This window comes from Oncorhynchus tshawytscha, linkage group LG16 (assembly GCF_018296145.1).
Source record: "Oncorhynchus tshawytscha isolate Ot180627B linkage group LG16, Otsh_v2.0, whole genome shotgun sequence".
Classification (NCBI taxonomy): domain Eukaryota; kingdom Metazoa; phylum Chordata; class Actinopteri; order Salmoniformes; family Salmonidae; genus Oncorhynchus; species Oncorhynchus tshawytscha.
This window is the reverse complement of record NC_056444.1, coordinates 50,200,485-50,221,910: the sequence shown is the minus strand read 5'-3', so window position 1 is coordinate 50,221,910 and position 21,426 is coordinate 50,200,485. Positions and strand designations below refer to the sequence as shown.

General features: G+C 46.3%; 1 protein-coding gene across 3 annotated transcripts in view; it reads right to left on the bottom strand.

The window, feature by feature from the left end:
• Nucleotides 1-21,426, bottom strand: part of LOC112215838 (semaphorin-3B) — a 68,829-nt gene that overhangs the window by 15,155 nt on the left and 32,248 nt on the right. For 2 of the 3 annotated variants that reach the window (XM_042299288.1, XM_024375266.2), the window contains 2 exons: nt 3,894-4,277; nt 2,920-3,077 (listed from right to left, as the gene is read on the bottom strand). In XM_042299288.1, the coding sequence (XP_042155222.1) occupies nt 2,920-3,077; nt 3,894-4,062 (327 nt within the window). In that variant the 5' untranslated portion in view covers nt 4,063-4,277. Of the gene's footprint in view, nt 1-2,919; nt 3,078-3,893; nt 4,278-8,826; nt 9,073-21,426 lie in introns of those variants that run through there. The other variant, XM_042299289.1, reaches the window with a different exon arrangement.

Sequence of the window (21,426 nt, the reverse complement as noted above, 5' to 3'; positions counted from 1 at the left end):
CTTGCTCTCTCTCTCCTCTCCTTCATCTCTCCTCCTCTATATCTCCTCCTCTATATCTCTCCTCTTTCTCTCCTCCATCTCTCCTCCTCTATCTCTCCTCTATCTCTCCTCCATCTCTCCTCCTCTATCTCTCCCCCTCTCTATCACTCGTCTCCGCCACCATGGTGGAGCCGAGAATCCACATGTCACACCGTAAAAAAGCACACGACCAGGGGCGAAAACAGCTGTAATGACAGGAGGCGAGCCACATGTCCCAGAGTGAAAACACGTTGTAAATCACATCACACCAAATCAACAGAGTCAAACAATCTTCTCTGCACTCATATTTCTCTGGCCTGCAAGAGCGTACAGACCTTGTACAGTGTAGGGTTAAAGGGTGCATGTTAGGTCAGTTATATGGTATGGGTTAGTGACTTACATGTACATTTGAAGTCGGAAGTTTACAAACACTTAAATTGGAGTCATTAAAACTTGTTTTTTAACCACTCCACAAATTACTTGTTAACAAATGATAGTTTTGTCTACTTTGTGCATGACACAAGGCATTTTTCCAACAATTGTTTACAGACAGATTATTTCACTTATAACTCAGAAGTTTACATACACTAAGTTGACTGTGCCTTTAAACATCTTGGAAAATTCCAGAACATTTGAGCCATTTGGAGGTGTATTGGAGGTGTACCTGTGGATGTATTTCAAGGCCTACCTTCAAACTCAGTGCCTCTTCGTTTGACATCATGGGAAAATCAAAAGAAATCAGCCAAGACCTCAGAAAAAAATTGTAGACCTCCACAAGTCTGGTTCATCCTTGGGAGCAATTTCCAAACACCTGAAGGTACCACGTTCATCTGTACAAACAATAGTACGCAAGTATAAACACCATGGGACCACGCTGCCTTCATACCCATCAGGAAGGAGACGCGTTCTGTCTCCTAGAGATGAACGTGCTTTGGTGCGAAAAGTGCAAATCAGTCCCAGAACAACAGTGATGGACCTTGTGAAGATGCTGGAGGAAACAGGTACAAAAGTATCTATATCCACAGTAAAACAAGCCCTATATCAACATAACCTGAAAGGCTGCTCAGCAAGGAAGAAGCCACTGCTCCAAAACAGCCATAAAAAAAGCTATACTACGGTTTGTAACTGCACATGGGGACAAAGATTGTACTTTTTGGAGAAATGTCCCCTGGTCTGATGAAACAAAAATAGAATTGTTTGGCCATAATGACCATCGTTATGTTTGGAGGAAAAAGGGGGAGGCTTGCAAGACGAAGAACACCATCCGAAACGTGAACCACATGGGTGGCAGCATCATGTTGTGGGGGTGCTTTACTGACTGGTGCACTTCACAAAATAGATGGCATCATGAGGCTGGAAAGAAAATTATGTGGATATATTGAAGCAACATCTTAAGACATCAGTCAGGAAGTTAAAGCTTGGTCGCAAATGGGTCTTCCAAGTGGACAATGACCCCAAGCATACTTCCAAAGTTGTGGCAAAATGGCTTAAGGATAACAAAGTCAAGGCATTGGAGTGGCCATCACATAGCCCTGACCTCAATCCCATAGAACATTTGTGCGAAGAACTGTAAAAGTGTGTGTGAGAAAGGAGGCCTACAAACCTGATTCAGTTACACCAGCTCTGTCAGGAGGAATGGGCCAAAATTCACCCAACTTATTGTGGGAAGCTTGTGGAAGGCTACCCGAAACGTTTGACCCAAGTTAAACAATTTTAAGGCAATGCTACCAAATAATAATTGAGTGTATGTAAACTTCTGACCCACTGGGAATGTGATGAAAGAAATAAAAGCTGAAATGAATCATTTTCTCTACTATTATTCTGACATTTCACATTCTTAAAATAAAGACAGGGCATTTTTACTAGGATTAAATGTCAGGAATTGTGAAAAACTGAGTTTAAATGTATTTGGCTAAGGTGTATGTAAACTTCCGACTTCAACTGTATGTGTGTGTGTGTGTGTCTTTGTGTGTGTGTGTGTGTGTGTGTGTGTGTGTGTGTGTGTGTCTGTGTGTGTGTGTGTGTGTGTGTGTGTGTGTGTGTGTGTGTGTGTGTGTGTGTGTGTGTGTGTGTGTGTGTGTGTGTGTGTGTGTGTTTGTATGTCTGTGTATGCATGTGTCCACGTATGTGTTCGTCCATGTTAGGGTCTGTGATTCATATGTCAATGGACAGGTTGTGTTAAAGTCTGTTAGTTACCATATTCAGTCTATCAGGTGCTGGTAAATCTGAGGCTATTTATCTCATCCAAAACATTATAGAGGACCACTACGGAAATAATCAGTTACTAACCTTTTCCTGTCCTGTAATGGGAAACATCAGGCATCAGAGGACAGCAGTGTGTGTGTGTGTGTGTGTGTGTGTGTGTGTGTGTGTGTGTGTGTGTGGTGTGTGTGTGTGTGTGTGTGTGTGTGTGTGTGTGTGTGTGTGTGTATGTGTGTGTGTCTGCCTCAGCGCGTGCCCGTGCGTGTGCGTGTGTGGGACAGAGAGGTGTTGACAGGTTATCAGAGATTGTGTGACCCCCCCAAATCGCCACGGTAACCCCTGACCCCAATCTCTGGCCTGAGTGGATGAGAGTGAGATGAGATCCATCGGTCTGTCAACACAGCTCTGACGTGCTAAATCACCGCTGACTCACCATAACATAGCGTGGCTCAGAGCCCTATCTTATCCATACCATCATCTACCACAACAAAGACATCTGAACGTTATCATAGCATCATATTCTTTACACACTGGATCGTGGAACCATCCATGTGTATGTCAAACAACACAGAAATATTCCTGCCAAAACATTTGTTGAGTATCATGAAAATATCAAAATGATGACATTCACTATTGCGCGTGTCAACACATTCACATAGCACACCGTTAACTGATCCATTGACTGACAGGCAGACTGACCTTGTGCTCCTGCTTGGCAATGTTATCCAGGCTGAGTGACAGCAGGAAGTTGCGTGAGCCCACGAAGAGCCGTCCCCTCTCCTCGTCCAGCAACAGGGCGCTGAAACAGCACGAACGCTCCAGCTCGAACTGGCGCACGCCGTGGAACTGCTGCAGCTCTGAAACACGACACACCCGCGGCGAGTTATACACACATTACGTTAAGACAATACAAGATGTCTACACTCAAACGTTCATACGCCATGACATTTAAGTGTTTTTCAGAAGAGCAACTTTTCCAACACTTATGTTGATTAAATGAGACCCAATATTATCCAAAAGTCATGCAGTTTTATACAAGTCCATATAACATGTTTTATTTGGCTCTACTGCCAGGGTCAAGTCAGGGCAGTGGTTTCAGTAGTCAGAATGGTCTTTGTTACAGCTTTAGAATCAGCTGTCTCAGCCGGGCTGAGTGGGGCTTATAAGACCTTTCCTTTCCTCTCCTCACGCCTATCCCTAATCTCCTCTCTAGGCTGGGGAACCCTGTGAGTGTTCCACTGTAACCGTGGAGATGGGGATATCCCATGGTTTAATGGCATGGGCCTGTGTCACCGGAGATGAGCAAGACTACAGTAGCCACTTTCCTGCTAGACTTACATCGCTCTCAATTTCAATTTCAATTCCATATCTCTCTCTCTCTCTCTCTCTCTCTCTCTCTCTCCACTGTTGCATTTGTGTTCTGAGCATGAAGGAAAAGGGCCTAGATTGTGTGAGTTTGATCGTCATCGATCTGCCGACCTTACGTTGACGCCGCTCACGAGACAGAACCCAACACCGCTCCAGTGAGCCCGGTCAGGAACAACAGTAACCGCACATGCTCATAAACGCATCCGAGGTGTTTGTGAAAAGGACATGCCTGTAGAGCTAGAGCGTAGCAGGGCCTGGGGGTACCGAGGAGGATACTCTCAAAGTTCTTGCTGATGTTCCCTTACCTTTGTAGGAGAGCTTCATGCGAGGGGAGGATGAGGAAGAGGAGGATGGGTGTGAGGAGAAGGAGGGTGAAGAGGAGGCGCTGGTCTTGGGGATTCCGCTGGATGAGACCTGGGAGGCCACGAGGAGCAGGGAGCCCCACGTCGTCATCATCGTCACTGCCATCATCATGGTGTCCTGGGGTTGGCACTAGCCTGGCACGCCTCGGGTTGAAATGGGTCTGGTTGTTGTCGTAGCAACGGACGGCTAGTTGTCGTCGCTCTCCTCTCCAAAACGGATGTCAGCCTTCGGGGCGTTGTGTGGCGTTCCCCCGTTCTGCGTCTGTCGTACTGCACACCTCTCAGCTCCAACGGGACTGAAGAAGCTTCTCACAGTGGCACTGGAACCTAAAAATAACCAAGTAGAGAGGGACTCGTTAAAAAGCAGGCCGGGCAACGGAGATCACTGCCTCCCCTTCCCTCCTAGCACCAGGAGGTAATTTTAGCCAGAGAGGCTAATGGCTGAGTCCCAAGACCACTCCTGTTAAAGCCTCTATAAAGACCAGCTGTAATCGCTTCACATTACAGGACGCCATCCCAGGCCCATCAAACACCCAGCCCCGGTCACCTTTATGAGGGTAGGGAGTTAGGAGGAGAGGGGGAGCTGGAAGGGGTGGAGGGCCCCTGAAAGACACGTGGGGTGAGATATGTGGTGTGGCCCAGTGCCATGCCCGGTTTAATCTCCAACACAAGCGCCTGCTCTGTGGCAGTGCCAAACCCTGGCTGGGATGGCATCTTGTCTTCTCATTCCTCTCTGTCTCTGCTATCCAAACTGACTCCTCCCCATTACTGGCCAGCACTAGTGAAGTGCACTGCAGATGAACAGGCTGGTCAAAGTGATTGGGTGCTTAATGTGATATGTGTGTGTATAGACAGTAGCTTACCAGGCTTCTAGCATGTGACACACATACTGTACAGTACACATTCTCACAGCCTTACAGTGTATGAACTTCCACACTCACATGCACACACGCATGTACACACAGTCTTGTACAGCTAATCTTGTGGGGGGTTGGGCACAATTCAGTCCCATTCAAAATCCTACTTTCCTTAACCCCTAACCCTAACCCGTACTCTTACCCTAACCCTAAAACTAACCCTAGCTCCGAACCCTAACCCTTAAAGTAATTCTAACACCAATTCTGATCCTTAACCCTACACCCTGTTGAAACAGCAATTTACCTTGTGGGGACTAGGTACTTCTGGTCCCTACAAGAATAGTTAAAAACGTCCACACAAGCACAAGCTCGCACGCACACACACACACACACACACACACACACACACACACACACACACACACACACACACACACACACACGCACGCACGCACGCACATACACACATACACACACACACACACACACACACACACAGCCAAAATCTTTCACCTCTTTTTCCTCTGACAGCATTTATTTCAGTGAACATGCTGTAGCCTACTTCATTACAGTACCACAGTAACCTCCCTGCCGACACACCTTCACTAATACAGTATGACTCTCTCTGTCGTTCTCCTTCTCATTCTTTCTCCCTGTCACCCTCCATCTTTTTCTCCTTCTATCTGCCTCTCTGCCTCTCCCTATCGCTCCATCTTTCTCTCGCTCACTCTTTTTCTCTCTCTATTCCCCTCTCTCTATCGATGAGCAGTACGGCGGTGGGTTCAGAGGGAGAAAGAGTGAGAGGAGGAAACTCAATAGTGTGCAGTTCTGAGGAGCTCCAGTCTCTCTGTGGGTCAGTGAGGAGGATGTTAAAACACAAGTGGGGCCCCTGCCCCCCAGGGAGATGGACGGTCGGTGGCCTCGTGCTTCCAGCACACGGTCATCTGCTGCTCTTATCTAGTTCCCACGGGGCTCATCACCAGTAGCCAGGACATATTGAAGTCATCAACCGGACTAATGTGGACCTGAACTCTGAATCACTGCATCTCTGGCTCTACCTGTTACTTTCTGTAAGAGTGATGCCCCCTAAGCCAACCCCATCAGGCTTGGCAGGGAGTGTGGTCCCAGTACAGAGCGTTTAACCGATGGGAGGGATGGAGAGCACGTGTGTGTGTGTGTGTGTGTGTGTGTGTGTGTGTGTGTGTGTGTGTGTGTGTGTGTGTGTGTGTGTGTGTGTGTGTGTGTGTGTGTGTGTGTGTGTGTGTGTGTGTGTGTGTGTGTGTGTGTGTGTGTGTGTGTGTGTGTGTGTGTGTGTGTGTGTGTGTGTGTGTGTGTGTGTGTGTGTGTGTGTGTGTGTGTGTGTGTGTGTGTGTCTTGCTGCAGCAGAGATGGGGAAGGGATTGTTGGAATGTGGAATATTATTCTGAATTTTTCTCTATTATCCACTCAGCAAGCCTTCAAGTCCGCAGAGACACACAAAGACACACACACGCACACACACACACACACACACACAAACACTGTTCTTCAGGCTGCCTGACAGGTTTTTGCTGCAGTCATACATTTTTAAAATTTAGAATCTGTCACATTCTCTGAGCATACCCTCGTCTCTCTGAGGACAGTGTTGATACAGGTCCATGGAGGGTCTACCTGCCTTCCATTCCCTTATACATCACCGCAGACCTCTCTATAACGAAGCTCCGAGACAGTCCCAGAACACTGGAGAGCAGGCCTGTATCTGAGTCCCAGTAGCTCTCAGGCATGTATCTCAGTGCTATATCTCAGTCCTGTATCACAGTCCTATATCACAGTCCTATATCTCAGTGCTATATCTCAGTGCTATATCTCAGTGCTATATCTCAGTGCTATATCTCAGTGCTATATCTCAGTGCTATATCACAGTCCTATATCACAGTCCTATATCTCAGTGCTATATCTCAGTGCTATATCACAGTCCTATATCACAGTCCTATATCACAGTCCTATATCTCAGTCCTATATCACTGTCCTGTATCATAGTCCTGTATGTCAGTGCTATATCTCAGTCCTATATCACAGTCCTATATCTCAGTCCTATATCACAGTCCTGTATCACAGTCCTATATCACAGTACTATATCTCAGTGGTATATATCAGTCCTGTATCACAGTCCTATATCACAATACTATATCTCAGTCATGTATCACAGTCCTATATCACAGGCCTATATCACAGTCCAATATCACGGTCCGATATCACAGTGCTATATCTCAGTCCTTTATCTCAGTACTATATCATCAGTCCAATATTACAGTCAAATATCTCAGTCCTGTATCAGAGTCCCAGTACCTCACAGTCCTATATTAGTGCAGGAGTCAGTGTATGGTCTCAGCACAGCAGAGCATGAATTCAGCTCCCAGAGCCGAGCCGAGCCGAAAACAGAGGGCCCAGAAATAACCCATTGGCTCCCACACAGAGTACTCTACTCACACTCAGCTACGTCTAAGTTATGCAGGGAACCTCTCTGTGTGGATCTGTACGGGTCTGACACTCTTGTGTATAGATACACCGCAGAACATCTGCCACAGCGGAAGCATTGCCCATGAATATGTGCTACGTGTTTAAAGGAGTGGCAACTTAGATGTTAATGAGTAGACTGCAGAGATGGCATCATTGAAAGGGAGGGCAGGGTCCGTAGCAAAACACACACACACACACTCATGTGCACGGGCACATACAGAGTGAAAGGGAGGGGGCAGAAGCAAAGTACTTCAACTCCTGTCCTGAGATATAAAGGAGAGGCCGGGTCCCATTGTCTCCTTAAGCTCCTATCAGTTGAAGGGTACTATTGTCGGCCCCTTGAAGCACTACAACACATCCGCCCTGAGCTCTGAGCTCTCCCCACACACACCACAATGCATCTTCATAAAAGCCTTTAGCCGCCTGACACTTGTATTCATTTCAGCTTCAATAAGCCACGAAGCTGCATGAAGCAGCCCCTGCCAAGAGCTGTGGATTAAAAAAAACAGAGAGAGAGAGAGAGAGAGAGAGAGAGAGAGAGAGAGAGAGAGAGAGAGAGAGAGACTCATTGGGAAGAAGGACGTGCTGTACTGTCAAAAACACCCAAATTAGAAAAGACAGGGACAAAGTCCCTCCTTCAGGCAAGAGATGTATGAAAAAGGGAGGTCAAACTGGTACCAATCCCAAATCAATACAAAAAACTGTCCCAAAACAACGAGAGGTGTGACTAAACACAATAGAGGAAAGAGAGCAGGGAGGGAGTGAGCAGAACACATTTAATGTTGTACCGTGTATTTCAGCCCGGCTGCCTGGGGGAAGGAGCCGATTGTTCTTTGAGGAAAGAGTTTGGCTGGCCCCCGACCAACAGCCTGCAGCCTTAGCCTCCTGCGCAGGAGTAAATACAAGCAGAGGAACAGAAAGCAGGGAAAAGGCAGCACTCACATGAAGAGGTTTAGGAGGAGAGAGAGTGACACAGAGAGCCTGACGGCTGGTGACTGGCGGCTTTTTCTCCTGTGTATCTGCCCTGAGGGGAGAGAGAGCCAGGGAGGCTGAGAGGAGAGAGAGCCAGAGAGGCTGAGGGGAGAGAGAGCCAGGGAGGCTGAGGGGAGAGAGAGCCAGGGAGGCTGAGGAGAGAGAGCCAGGGAGGCTGAGGGGAGAGAGAGCCAGGGAGGCTGAGGGGAGAGAGAGCCAGGGAGGCTGAGGGGAGAGAGAGCCAGGGAGGCTGAGGGGAGAGAGGCAGGGAAGATGAGGGGAGAGAGACAGGGAGGCTGGGGACAAAGAGGGGAACTAGAGTCAGGAATGCAGGAGGGAGAGAGGGGAGAGAGAGCCAGGGAGGCTGAGCGGAGAGAGGTAGGGAGGATGAGTGGAGAGATGCAGGGAGCCAGGGGCTCCTGGCTGGTGCCTGATTGGTGTCTGGATCCCAGACATTTGGCCAAGTTTGGACACACTCAGAGAGTAGCAAACTTTAGCTGTCTGAGTGGAGGAAGTCCAAAGCCCTAAATTCCCCCAAAGGAACTCACCTCTCCTTCTGTATCCAGGGCAACCGCATTCCCTCTCAGCATCCACCTGACCCAGTAATGGTCCAAAGCACAACGTGTCCCATGGATATGTCCTCAACACTACTCTCCAACAGGTTGTCTGTCTATTCCAGGACCAAAATATGTGCTCCTCCTTCTGTTTCTCGGTGCGCATACACACTTATTGACTCATTCACACACACCGCCGTTTACACCATTTCACACACATTTACACGTACCCCCACACACTCTCCGATACACTGTATTGAATGCACACAAACCCCAGAGGTGGGATAAGAAAATCCTTCAGAAGAACCGACAGAATGGTAAAGGTAGAGTCCTCGCTGAAACAGTAGGTGTACCAGCCGCAGGCGGGGGAAGGCAAAAGAAAGATGCTATAAAAGCTGGGGGGGGAATCCAGTGAGTCAATGCAGGCAAGGCTGGTGGGTGAAGAGATGAGACGAAGCCAGGCCCAGTATTCCAAGAGTCAGCTGGAGCAGCAAGCACTGCAGTCCACTCAGAAAAGCATACCTCTCCACTATACACTTCACTATGAAGAGGAACAGAGCCCGTGCACAGGGACTCCGGGTGAGAGGTGGACAAGAATAATGGACTTAATTCAAGAGCAGCGAGAGAGATAAAGAGTGAGAGAGAAGGGGGGTGGGGGGTGTGAGCGAAGTGAAGGTGGGAGTTAAGAGGAGGGAAGGGGAAAGGGGCAGGGCAATGCGCTGTTGTTGGGTGAGTGTGGGAGAAGTGAGAGAGAGGCAGGAGGGGAGTTCTGCTTTTGATATCTTAGCAATCCAGGGCTGAAGATGTGCACCGTTCGTACACGGCTCACAACGCATGCAGCCCGTATACACACAGCTAACTGGACTGATAAGAGGGGACCACAAAGCCAGGTCCAAACCGTCTGTCTACGAGTCAGATCTTATTTTAGATTGAGGCCACCGCACACATACATGGTAGATTGGCACGTCCCATACACACAGGGAAGACGAATACTTCCTACAGCAGTCATACGCAGGTATCACGAGTAGGGCTCCTACTTCTACTGAAGACGTGTATATAGTATACTATCCACTAGTGTCTAGGTGCGTACGTTTGGGTCCCCTGTTACACACAAACACACGCAGGTATATTCAAGAATGCCTAGCACATTTGATGAGAGATGTCTGCTCCTCTCTGAGCCGCCTGGGGCCAGGCAGTGTCTGTCTGTGTGTGTCTGTGTGTGTGTGTGTGTGTGTGTGAGCTTGTGTTTGAGCTTGTGTGTGAGCTTGCGTGTGTGTGTGTGTGTGTGTGTGTGTGTGTGTGTGAGAGAGAGAGAGAGAAGGAGGGCCTGGCAGAGTGCCAGGGAGGGTTGCCAGGTGCAGCCCCCGCTGATGGTATGAGGGACAAAGGGAGGAGAGAGCAGGCACAAAGATGCCCCTTCCCCTCTGCCCCTGTCCTGCCCCTCTGTCTCTGGACCAATGAACCCCCTGATGGGCGCCCTCCTGACCCCTCTCTGTGGCCATGGCAACCCCTCCCTGGTGAGAGGGACTTTGGGTCCCCTGTTGTCTTGTTGTCCTTCTGCCAACTACATCATGAACCTATCTTATAACCACTCATCCTATAGTCCTCCTATAACCATCCTATAGTCCTCCTATAGTCCTCCTATAACCATCCTATAACCATCCTATAGTCCTCCTATAACCATCCTATAACCATCCTATAGTCCTCCTATAACCATCCTATAACCATCCTATAGTCCTCCTATAGCCATCCTATAACCATCCTATAGCCATCCTATAACCATCCTATAGTCATCCTATAACCATCCTATAGCCATCCTATAACCATCCTATAGTCCTCCTATAACCATCCTATAACCATCCTATAGTCCTCCTATAACCATCCTATAACCATCCTATAGTCCTCCTATAGCCATCCTATAACCATCCTATAGCCATCCTATAACCATCCTATAGTCATCCTATAACCATCCTATAGCCATCCTATAGCCATCCTATAACCATCCTATAGTCCTCCTATAGCCATCCTACAACCATCCTATATATTCCTCCTATAGCCATCCTATAACCATCCTATAGTCCTCCTATAGCCATCCTATAACCATCCTATAGTCCTTCTATAACCATCCTATAGCCATCCTATAGTCCTCCTATAATCATCCTATAGCCATCCTATACTCCTCCTATAACCATCCTATAACCATCCTATAGTCCTCCTATAACTATCCTATAACCATCCTATAGTCCTCCAATAATCATCCTATAACCGTCCAATAGTCTTCCGATAGCCATCCGATAGCCATCATATAGTCCTCCTATAACCATCCTATAGTCCTCCTATAATCATCCTATAGCCATCCTATAGTACTCATATAACCATACTATAGTCCTCCTATAACCATCCTATAGCCAACCTATAGCCATCCTATAGTCCTCCTATAACCATCCTATAACCATCCTATAGTCCTCCTATAACCATCCTATAACCATCCTATAGCCATCCTATAGCCATCCTATAACCATCCTATAGCCATCCTATAGCCATCCTATAGTCCTCCTATAACCATCCTGTAGCCAACCTATAGTCATCCTATTGTCATCCTATAACCATCCTATAGCCATCCTATAGTCATCCTATAACCATCCTATAGCCATCCTATAACCATCCTGTAGCCATCCTATAGTCCTCCTATAGTCATCCTATAGCCCTTTTTGGTTCCACGTAGAACCTTTTTGGGTTCCATGTAGGACCCTTTCCACAGAGGGTTCTACATGGAACCAAAAAGGGTTCTATGTAAAAACCAAAAAGTGCTCTCCTTGGGACCAAAAAGGGCTCTCCTATGGGGACACCCGGAGAACCCTTTAGGAAACATTTTTTTCTAAGAGTGTATGTGCTGTGAAATTGACCAATAGTGCCTTGTTTCTGTATTCAATTGTCTCAACCTTACTGGTTAACTGTATCCAATCTAAAAGAATGTCTGGTGCTGGATTGGAAAAGGAATCTCTGTTTATAAATCACACAGCTTGTTTTTTTCCAGTGGGGTTGTGCGAGCGTCGACGCTGCGTTGAGTTGAGGTTACCGTCACAGCTAATTAAGTCTCCCTGTCCTCCCAGCACGTCACACGTGCGCAACATAACACACAACAAGACTCCTCCAGTCAGTCAGTCCCTTCCCGACATAAAAAACAAACACCTCGTCTGGCCGTGTTGTTCTAAGCACCACAGCTCATCCACTCTCCCAGTAGCAGCACTTACTCACAAGTACTGTACAGTAACACGTTTGGAACACAACCTCCCTGAATGAGAAGACCGAGCACCATAATCTGACATGTGATGCCTGATTGGCCGGCTATGTGGATAGGTTGCTAGGATTCTTGTGGATAGTGGACGGTAATCATGTGATTATGTATAACGTCTAGAAATAGGTCAAATCAAATCAAAATCGGAATTTATTGGTCACGTGCAAAGGATACAGTCGGTGTAAACAGTACTTGCCTGCAAGCTCTTCCTCAACAACGTAGTTATACTAAATCGTAAAAAATAAATACAAACGAGAAATAAAAAATAAAAAAGTAGATATATGAATCAAATAAATACCTACGAAAATAAACACAATATACAAGCTATAATACAGTCTGATCAAAATGACTCAAAGGTCACGGGCTAGAAGGATCAGTTGGATTACATCACAACTGTAAAAAAAAATATAGGTATATATATTTTTAAATTTCACCTTTATTTAACCAGCTAGGCTAGTTGAGAACAAGTTCTCATTTACAACTGCGACCTGGCCAAGATAAAGCAAAGCAGTGGAACACAAACAACAACACAGAGTTACACATGGAATAAACAAGCGTACAGTCAACAACACAACAGAGAAAAAAAAGAAAGTCTATATACAGTGTGTGCAAATGGTGTGAGGAGGTAAGGCAATAAATAGGCCATAGTAGCAAGTAATTACAATTTAGAAAATTAACACTGGAGTGAAAGATGTGCAGATGATGATATGCAAGTAGAAATACTGGTGTGCAAAATAACAGAAAAGTAAATAAAAACAATATGGGGATGAGGTAGGTAGATTGGATGGGCTATTTACAGATGGGCTATGTACAGCTGCAGTGATTTGTTAGCTGCTCGGATAGCTGATGTTTAAAGTTAGTGAGGGAAATATAAGTATCCAGCTTCAGCGGTTTTTGGAGTTTGTTCAAGTCATTGGCGGCAGAGAACTGGAAGGAAAAGCGGCCAAAGGAGGTGTTGGCTTTGGGGATGACCAGTGAGATATACCTGCTGGAGCGCGTGCTACGGGTTGGTGTTGTTATAGTGACCAGTGAGCTGAGATAAGGCTGAGCTTTACCTAGCAAAGACTTATAAATTACCTGGAGCCAGTGGGTTTGGTGACGAATATGTAGCGAGGGCCAGCCGATTAGAGCGTACAGGTCGCAGTGGTGGGTGGTATATGGGGCTTTGGTGACAAAACGGATGGCACGGTGATAGACTGCATCCAGTTTGCTGAGTAGAGTGTTGGAGGCTATTTTGTAAATTACATCGCCGAAGTCGAGGATCTGCAGGATAGTCCGTTTTACTAGGGTATGTTTGGCGGCGTGAGTGAAGGAGGCTTTGTTGCGGAATATATACAGTACATACGGAAATATACTACTGTCACATTTAGAATGAATGAAAAGGGGTTCTAACGCGCATTCCAAAATATAAGGACGCCGGTAGCTAAGTATTATGAGTTTAGTCATTTAGCTCCAATAACAACAACATTTATGGCAATAAGTACAGCTTGCATATAGCTGGACTGTCCTTCCTTATGGCATCCCTCATACAGCCATGTTCAGACGCCTGTGAAATTCACAATAGCAAATGCCAGCAGGATGACCAATGGGGCAATGAGGGCGTGTGGGGGATTTGGCCATCAAACAAATAATTGAAATAGTAATCAGCTATTTATATATAGGCTTGCGTGCATAAGTACACAGAGGGGTAGAGGGAGGGCAGAGAGAGGGCAGAGGAAGAAGAGAAGGAGGGCAGAGGCCGGAAGGGACACCAGTTGCGCTCGAGGACCGTTTCCCAAATATGGCTGCCAGGAGCGGCTAGCTAAGCCGTGGCTAACGTCCGTGAGCTCTGCGGACAGGGCTACACGACATAAAACGATTTATTGGACTAAGTGGATCATCAGTACCATGGTGACCGTAGTCATTCAGGCAGCTGTGTAACCTCGCATTATCTCATCACAACACCCATGCCTGATTGGCCCAGGACACAGAACGACACTGATTGGTTGACACTGGGCCATTCAAGCAGACAGGCAGGCCAAAGGCCCGGTCATAAATGACTCAGGGAGTTTATGTGTGCCTGTTTTATTACGGCCAGAGCCAGGGCACAGAAAACAAATGAGATGAGGTCACTACCGCCCAGGAAGGGTTGAAGGATTAAACAGACAGAGTGCTCAGTGTTGTAACGATAATGTGACGTGACTGAGTGTGTGCGCTGCCTTGACACAGATTTTAACCTGGAGCCACAATTCACCCTCTGTTTTCATTCGCGATCCATTGACAACGTTAGCTATAAAAGGCGTTAACTGCCCATATGAACTCTCACTTTCCTCATCTCTCACTGTTCAGCTCCCTTCTAGGCTTCCACTTTCTCCACTCCCCCACGCTCTCCATCTCTCAATCTCTCTGCCATGATGTGGGTATCCTGGGGGTCATCTACAGTATGCCAGGGGCCCCTGAGCCCAGTCTGGTCCCAGTGTCCACCACAGGGATAATCCCCCAGTTAGCAGGGGACAGGGCCAGCCTGGGGTGGGGGCTCATCCCCATCCCCTTCGATGTGTTCAGGCTCTGGGGTGGGAGCTGAACATAACAGGGGCTTAGTGTCACGACCCCCCTCCCCCCAACCTCAACCCTACCTTCCTCCACCCTCCTAAATATTCACAGTCACAGGGGTGTGAAATGCGGCAGGTCCCCTCTGGAATGTAGTTCAAAGATCTCTCTCATTTCCCACAACTGATGGTTAAATATACAGCTGGCTGCTCCTCTCTCTCTGAAGCACAGGGCCCTGCAGCAGGTGATGACGGCATCTTGATCTGACGGGGAACGGAGACGAAACATGGGAAATCACCTAAGAGAGATGTTCAACTCTTACTACCCACAGGAGACACACATTGTATTAGGTATACCACCTCACTTGGCATCGAGGCGTTCAGTTACTGTTTGATTGAACGTTAGAATGGGCAAAACGAGTGACCTAAGCGACGTTGAACGTGGTCTGATTGTCGGTTCCAGTATCTCAGAAACAACCCAGCCTCCTGGGCTTTTCACGCACGACAGTGTCTAGGGTTTACAGCGAAATCAAACAGAAATCATCCAGTCAGCAGCAGTCCTGTGGGTGAAAACAGCTTGTTGATGAGGAGAGGTCGAAGGAGAATGGCAATAACAGTGCAAGCTAATAGGTGTGCCACAAACAGGCAAGTCATGGCACAGTACAACAGTGGAGCGCAGAACGACATCTCAGAACACACAACTCGTCGGTCCTTATCACAGATGGGGCTATTTCAGCAGACGACCACACCGGGGTTCCACTCCTATCAGCTAAAAACAAGAAGAAACAATGTGGGCACACGATCACCAACACTAGACAATTGAGGAGTGGAAAAACATTGCCTGGTCCGACGAATCCCAGTTCCTGCTGCGTCATGCTGACGGCAGAGTCAGGATTTGGCGTACGCAGCATGAATCCATGGCGATACAGGCTGGTGGCAATGGTGGAATAGCGTGGGAAATGTTTTCGAGGCACACGTTAGGTCCCTTGATTCCGGAGACAAAGGGGGGTCTGACCCGGTGCTAGATGGGTACCTAATGTACCTAATAAACTGGCCACTGAGTGTATAAGTGAGTACATACACACGTGCGCTAGCAAGCACGTACACCTTCCACTACCCACCCTTCGGCTCTGGCACCTCAATGAGATGGGATTATGTTTGATTGACAGCAACTCTCAGCAGGCCTCCCCAGGTGAAATGATGCTAATATGGCAGCCTCAGCCCAGCTAACTCTGTCTCCTCGCTCTTTCATTTCCTCCCATGAAACCCTGCTGCATTTCTCACAGGATTATGGGCTGGAGATGTTGAGGCCACACTGAGGCAGGCAGGTTGGGAGAGCTCTCTCTCTCTCTCTCTCTCTCTCTCTCTCTCTCTCCCTCTCTTTCGTGGTGTATTTTTTGTCTTTCTCTCGCTCATTCTCTCTCTCCCTTTCTCTCTCTCTCTCTCTCTCTTCTCTCTTTCTTTTCTCTTCCCTATCACTGTTTCTTCCTTCATCTCTCCCTCCCTCCACTTATTTTTTCCACATCCATCTAAGAAGCTGGAAAGTGCTCTCTCTCTCGTTCTCTCTACTCTTGCTCTCTCTCTCTCTCTCCTTCTCTTGTTCACCTAATGTCTTTAATTCCATATTGGGAGGGTGATGAACTTCCAAAGCTCCCTCTGCCCTCTCCCTCTCTCGTCCAGGCCAAACACTGTGGCCCTGATAGGAGCAGAAACACGCACATGCACACACACACGCACACACACACACACGCACACACGTGAAGTATGTGAAAGTCATTCTGTCAGCTTAACCTAAGGGATAACCAGCTGCCATACAGTCAGAATGACATACAGCCACACATTGAAACACACAGTGAGAACTATCCGTGTAGAAAATGCCTAAAGCACACTGTAAAGCTATGCTGAGGATTTGTAGCAGTGCAACAGTGCTCTGAAGGCTCCACAGGCTGCAAAGCTGTCCTGATGATCCTAGTTATCCCCATTCCCTACACTGCAGGCAGGCAGGCAGGGCTGTCTAGTTAAGGCCAGACCAGACAGGCGATGGCAGAGCAGGCCAGCGAGACGCTCATCCTGATGGGCAGTGATCCGGGCAGACAGGCTGCTTTCAGCACCACTCCGAGACAGATTAATAACCCCAGGCTCTGGAGCCACAGCAAGCCACCCCTGGGGAAATCTGTGTGTGTGTCTGCGTGTGTGTGTGTGTGTCTGCGTGTGTGTGTGTGTGTGTGTGTGTGTGTGTGTACCCGAGGGAAATCTGAGAAAAACGAGTTGTCCTGACCTGTGGTGCAGTCTAAAAACCTCCCATTTCAGACAGGATGAATAACTCTACTGAACCCCACTACACAGTACTATAGCAACATGAAAATACAGTACATTAGTAATATCAATGCATATTAGAAATATGTCCAAATGCACAAATGGCCATGCAAATGATTAGAACCTTTAGACACATACCATCAACAGTGCACACAGATTTCTGTTTATTATGGCTGCAGGGGCAGTATTGAGTAGCTTGGATGAAAGGTGCCCAGAGGTGCCCAGAGTAAACGGCCTGCTCCTCAGTCCCAGTTGCTAATATATGCATATTATTATTAGTATTGGATAGAAAACACTCTGACGTTTCTAAAACTAGGATTCCTGGGAGTGCATTCTGATGAAGATCATCAAAGGTAATATTTATAATGTTATTTCTGATTTCTGTTGACTCCAACATGGCGGATAGAAAAAAAAATTCTGAGCGCCGTCTGTCATGGTTCGCTTTTTCCGTAAGTTAAAAAAAAATCTGACACAGCGGTTGCATTAAGGAGAGGTATATCTATATTTTCATGTCTAACAATTGTATTTTCATCAACATTTATAATGAGTATTTCTGTAAAATGATGTGGCTCTCTACAATATCACCGGATGTTTTTGGAACTAGTGAACGTAACGCGCCAATGTATACTGAGATTTCTTTATATAAATATGAACTTTATCAAACAAAACATACATGTATTGTGTAACATGAAGTCCTATGAGTGTCATCTGATGAAGATCATCAAAGGTTAGTGATTAATTTTATCTCTATTTGTGCTTTTTGTGACTCCTCTTTGGCTGGAAAAATGGCTGGGTTTTTCTGTGAGTTGGTGCTGACCTAACATAATCGTTTGTGGTGCTTTCACTGTAAAGCCTACTTGGAATCGGACACTGTGGTGGGATTAACCTGTTGAGTGTAGGGGGCAGTATTTTGATGTTTGGATGAAAAACGTACCAAATGAAACTGCCTATTTCTCAGGCCCAGAATTTAGAATATGCATATAATTGTCAGATTAGGATAGAAAACACTCTAACGTTTCCAAAACTGTCAAAATATTGTCTGTCAGTATAATAGAACTGATATTGCAGGCGAAAACCTGAGGAAAATCCAACGAGGAAGTGCCTAAGAGAAATTAATCTCCCTGTTTCATTGCATGCCTTCCCTCCATTTAAAGGGATATCAACCATTTTCCTTTTCCTATGGCTTCCACATGGTGTGAATAGTCTTTAGACATAGTTTCAGGCTTTTATTCTGAAAAATGAGCGAGAACGATCATATCGCGTCAGTGGATGGCTGGGTGCCAGCAGAGTTTTGCATGCGCAACAGCTTGGAGCAGACATTTTCTCTCTCTCTCATATTGAAAAGCTACGGTCCGGTTGAAATATTATCGATTATTTATTGTAAAAACAACCTGAGGAGTGATTATAAAAAAACGTTTGACATGTTTCTACGAACTTTACGGATACTATTTGGAATTTTCGTCTGCCCGTCATGACCTGCACGAGCCTGTGGATTTCTGAACAAAACACGCCAACCAAATGGAGGTATTTGGATATAAAAATAATCTTTATCGAACAAAAGGAACATTTATTGTGTAACTGGGAGTCTCGTGAGTGCAAACATCCGAAGATCATCAAAGGAAAGCGATTCATTTTATTGCTTTTCTGACTTTCGTGACCAATCTACTTTGCTGCTAGCTGTTTGTAATGTTTTGTCTGCTGAGAGAGATGTCCTAACATAAACGCTTGGATAGCTTTTGCTGTAAAGCTTTTTTGAAATCTGACACGCCAGGTGGATTAACAACAAGCTACGCTGTGTTTTGCTATACTGCACTTGTGATTTCATGAAAATTAAATATTTTTTGTAATTTAATTTGAATTTGGCACTCTGCAATTCAGCGGATGTTGACGAAAATGATCCCGCTAACGGGATGGGTGCGCCAAGAAGTTAACAACAAGATGACCTTTAAAACGGTATAAGATACATGTATGTTTGAGGAATTTTAATTATGAGATTTCTGTTGTTTTGAATTTGGCGCCCTGCACTTTCACTGGCTGTTATCATATCGATCCCATTAACTGGATTGCATCCCTAAGACGTTTTAATTGGCAGGCATGTAGGAAATTCAGAAAGATTCACTCACACTTCACCCACAATGCAACCTCCAGCCTGTGGCTGACACTGTAAGAGGCAGACCAAATGGTTGATTGGCAATTTGTTTTTTATATTTGGGCTGTAAACGCCTTCTGCTCACACGTACACACAAATGCATGCGCGCATACGCGCACACACACACAATGAGAGAGGGAATTCCTGTGCGCTAGGTATGAAGTGATGTCTCGCCGGGGCAGAAATCCCCTCCATTAATGTGTAATTGAAGGCAACCAGAAGCCAGGGCCGATGATGGATGAGGTGCCCAAAAGGAGGAGAGGATACTGGGGGAAAGGAGGAGCTCAGACCCCCCACATCCACACCATATCCACCTCCAGCTCCACCTTCATACAGCTAAATTAAAAAGAGGGCAATCAGCAAACTGCACAGCCACACAGAGAATTTCAAAGCACAGTACAGGAGTAGGATCTTAGTCTTCTAAAGCAGGAAAATAATCCTGCAGCGACAGGAAATGTGAATGATTATATTTGTAAATGGAAATGACAAACTTCAGGAGCCTTCTGTTGTCCTGCAACAGGGTGATCAAATTAATATCCTACATCTGTAGCACACACAGATTTCTAAAGAGATCACACAAATGCAAGCAACCGATGCACACACATGTACCCAAGCTCAAAAACAGGCACTGCCACACGCACGCACAAACCTATGCACAAACACATGCAAAAGCGCAGTGCCCTCCCTCTTTTGACAGGAAATTGACAGAAGAAAGGTGAGTGATTTACTGTCGCCAGCCCATGGAAACACCCCATTGGAAATCACCCTATATCAGAGTACCAACAGCTGTCATTAACATAGCCCAAAATCAAAGAGAACACACACACGAACACACACCAACACTAAAGCGAAGACAATAAAAACATAAAGGATGTCTGGAATCCATGTAGACTTGTACAGAACACGCAGCGCCTTTTCATCTGATGCCAAGGATAGATTGATAAAACAGCTTTCCTTTCACAACACACATCGGCCTGCGCACGAAAACACACATAGGCCTGCGCACGGAGTATTAGCTGTTACAGAAATACTATTACATTGTTCTTCTAATCTCTCTTGACCACCTTTTCTCACTTGACCCAGTTTTCTGACTCTCACTCCCATTTTCTCTCTCCCTCCTTCCCTCCCTTCCTTAGGTTACAGGTATCCTGCCAAGAGCAGAGTCTAGTTTAGAGGAGTGTTCTCAGTTAATGACTGTTCGTTCCGTCCACAAGGCCAATTCTTCTGTCATCTGCTCCTTGCCCAGCCTCTCCTCCTCCTCCCCTCCGCTCCGCTCCGGGCCAAAGTGTCCTCTCCTCCTCCTCTCCTCCTCTCCGCTCCAGGACAAAGTGTCAGAGGAAGAAACAAAGCTGTTCAAACTTTGGGATACTAACAGCAGTAACCTGATGTAAGAGTAGGGGGAGAGAGAGAGAGAGGGGGGAGAGGGGGAAGGAGAGGGAGAGGGAGAAAAAAGTAAGAAAGAAAGAAAGAAAGAAAGAAAGAAAGAAAGAAAGAAAGAAAGAAAGAAAGAAAGAAAGAAAGAAAGAAAGAAAGAAAGAAAGAAAGAAAGAAAGAAAGGGAGAGAGATGATGAGAGAGAGAGAGAGCGAGAGAGAGAGAGAGAGAGAGGAAAGAAAGGGAGAGAGAGGGAGAGCAATACTTCCTTTCTTCATAACCCTGATTTAGACACTGGGTAAAGACACATTAGTGACTGCCAGTACCCTACTCTAAGTACATCCACAGTGGGACAGTCCACCAAGTACAGACATACACATCCTGTTCCCATTGCCTTTCTCAGACATACTCACTCATTTCCAGCCAATGTTGGTTCACCTAGATACACTGTGCCTTCTATGCGACAAGCTGGCTTATGTGCTCTCACTAGCTGGAACTGTAGCTGTCTTTTACTGTTGAGTTGAACCACCTGAGCATCCATGAAACAGTCAGAGAACATTCTGGAACATTCCTGACCTACGTACTGTACCGGTCACTAATCGAGACCACTACATCTAGTAAAGAATCCAGAGAGGGCCAGTAAAGTCAGCCAGGTCAACCGTGATACAAGTCCGTATTCGACCTCCATCCATGTCTAAGGAGGTCGGGAAATTACGTGGAAACCAGCCACTAGGGGCAACAACGAGTGCTGTTACCGTCAAGTAGGTGTGGACAGGGATGGCTGATAAGTATAAGTACAAGTATAATTATCAGTATACGTATAAGTATAAGTATAATTATCAGTATAAGTATAAGTACAAGTATAATTATCAGTATACGTATAAGTATAAGTACAAGTATAATTATCAGTATACGTATAAGTATAAGTAT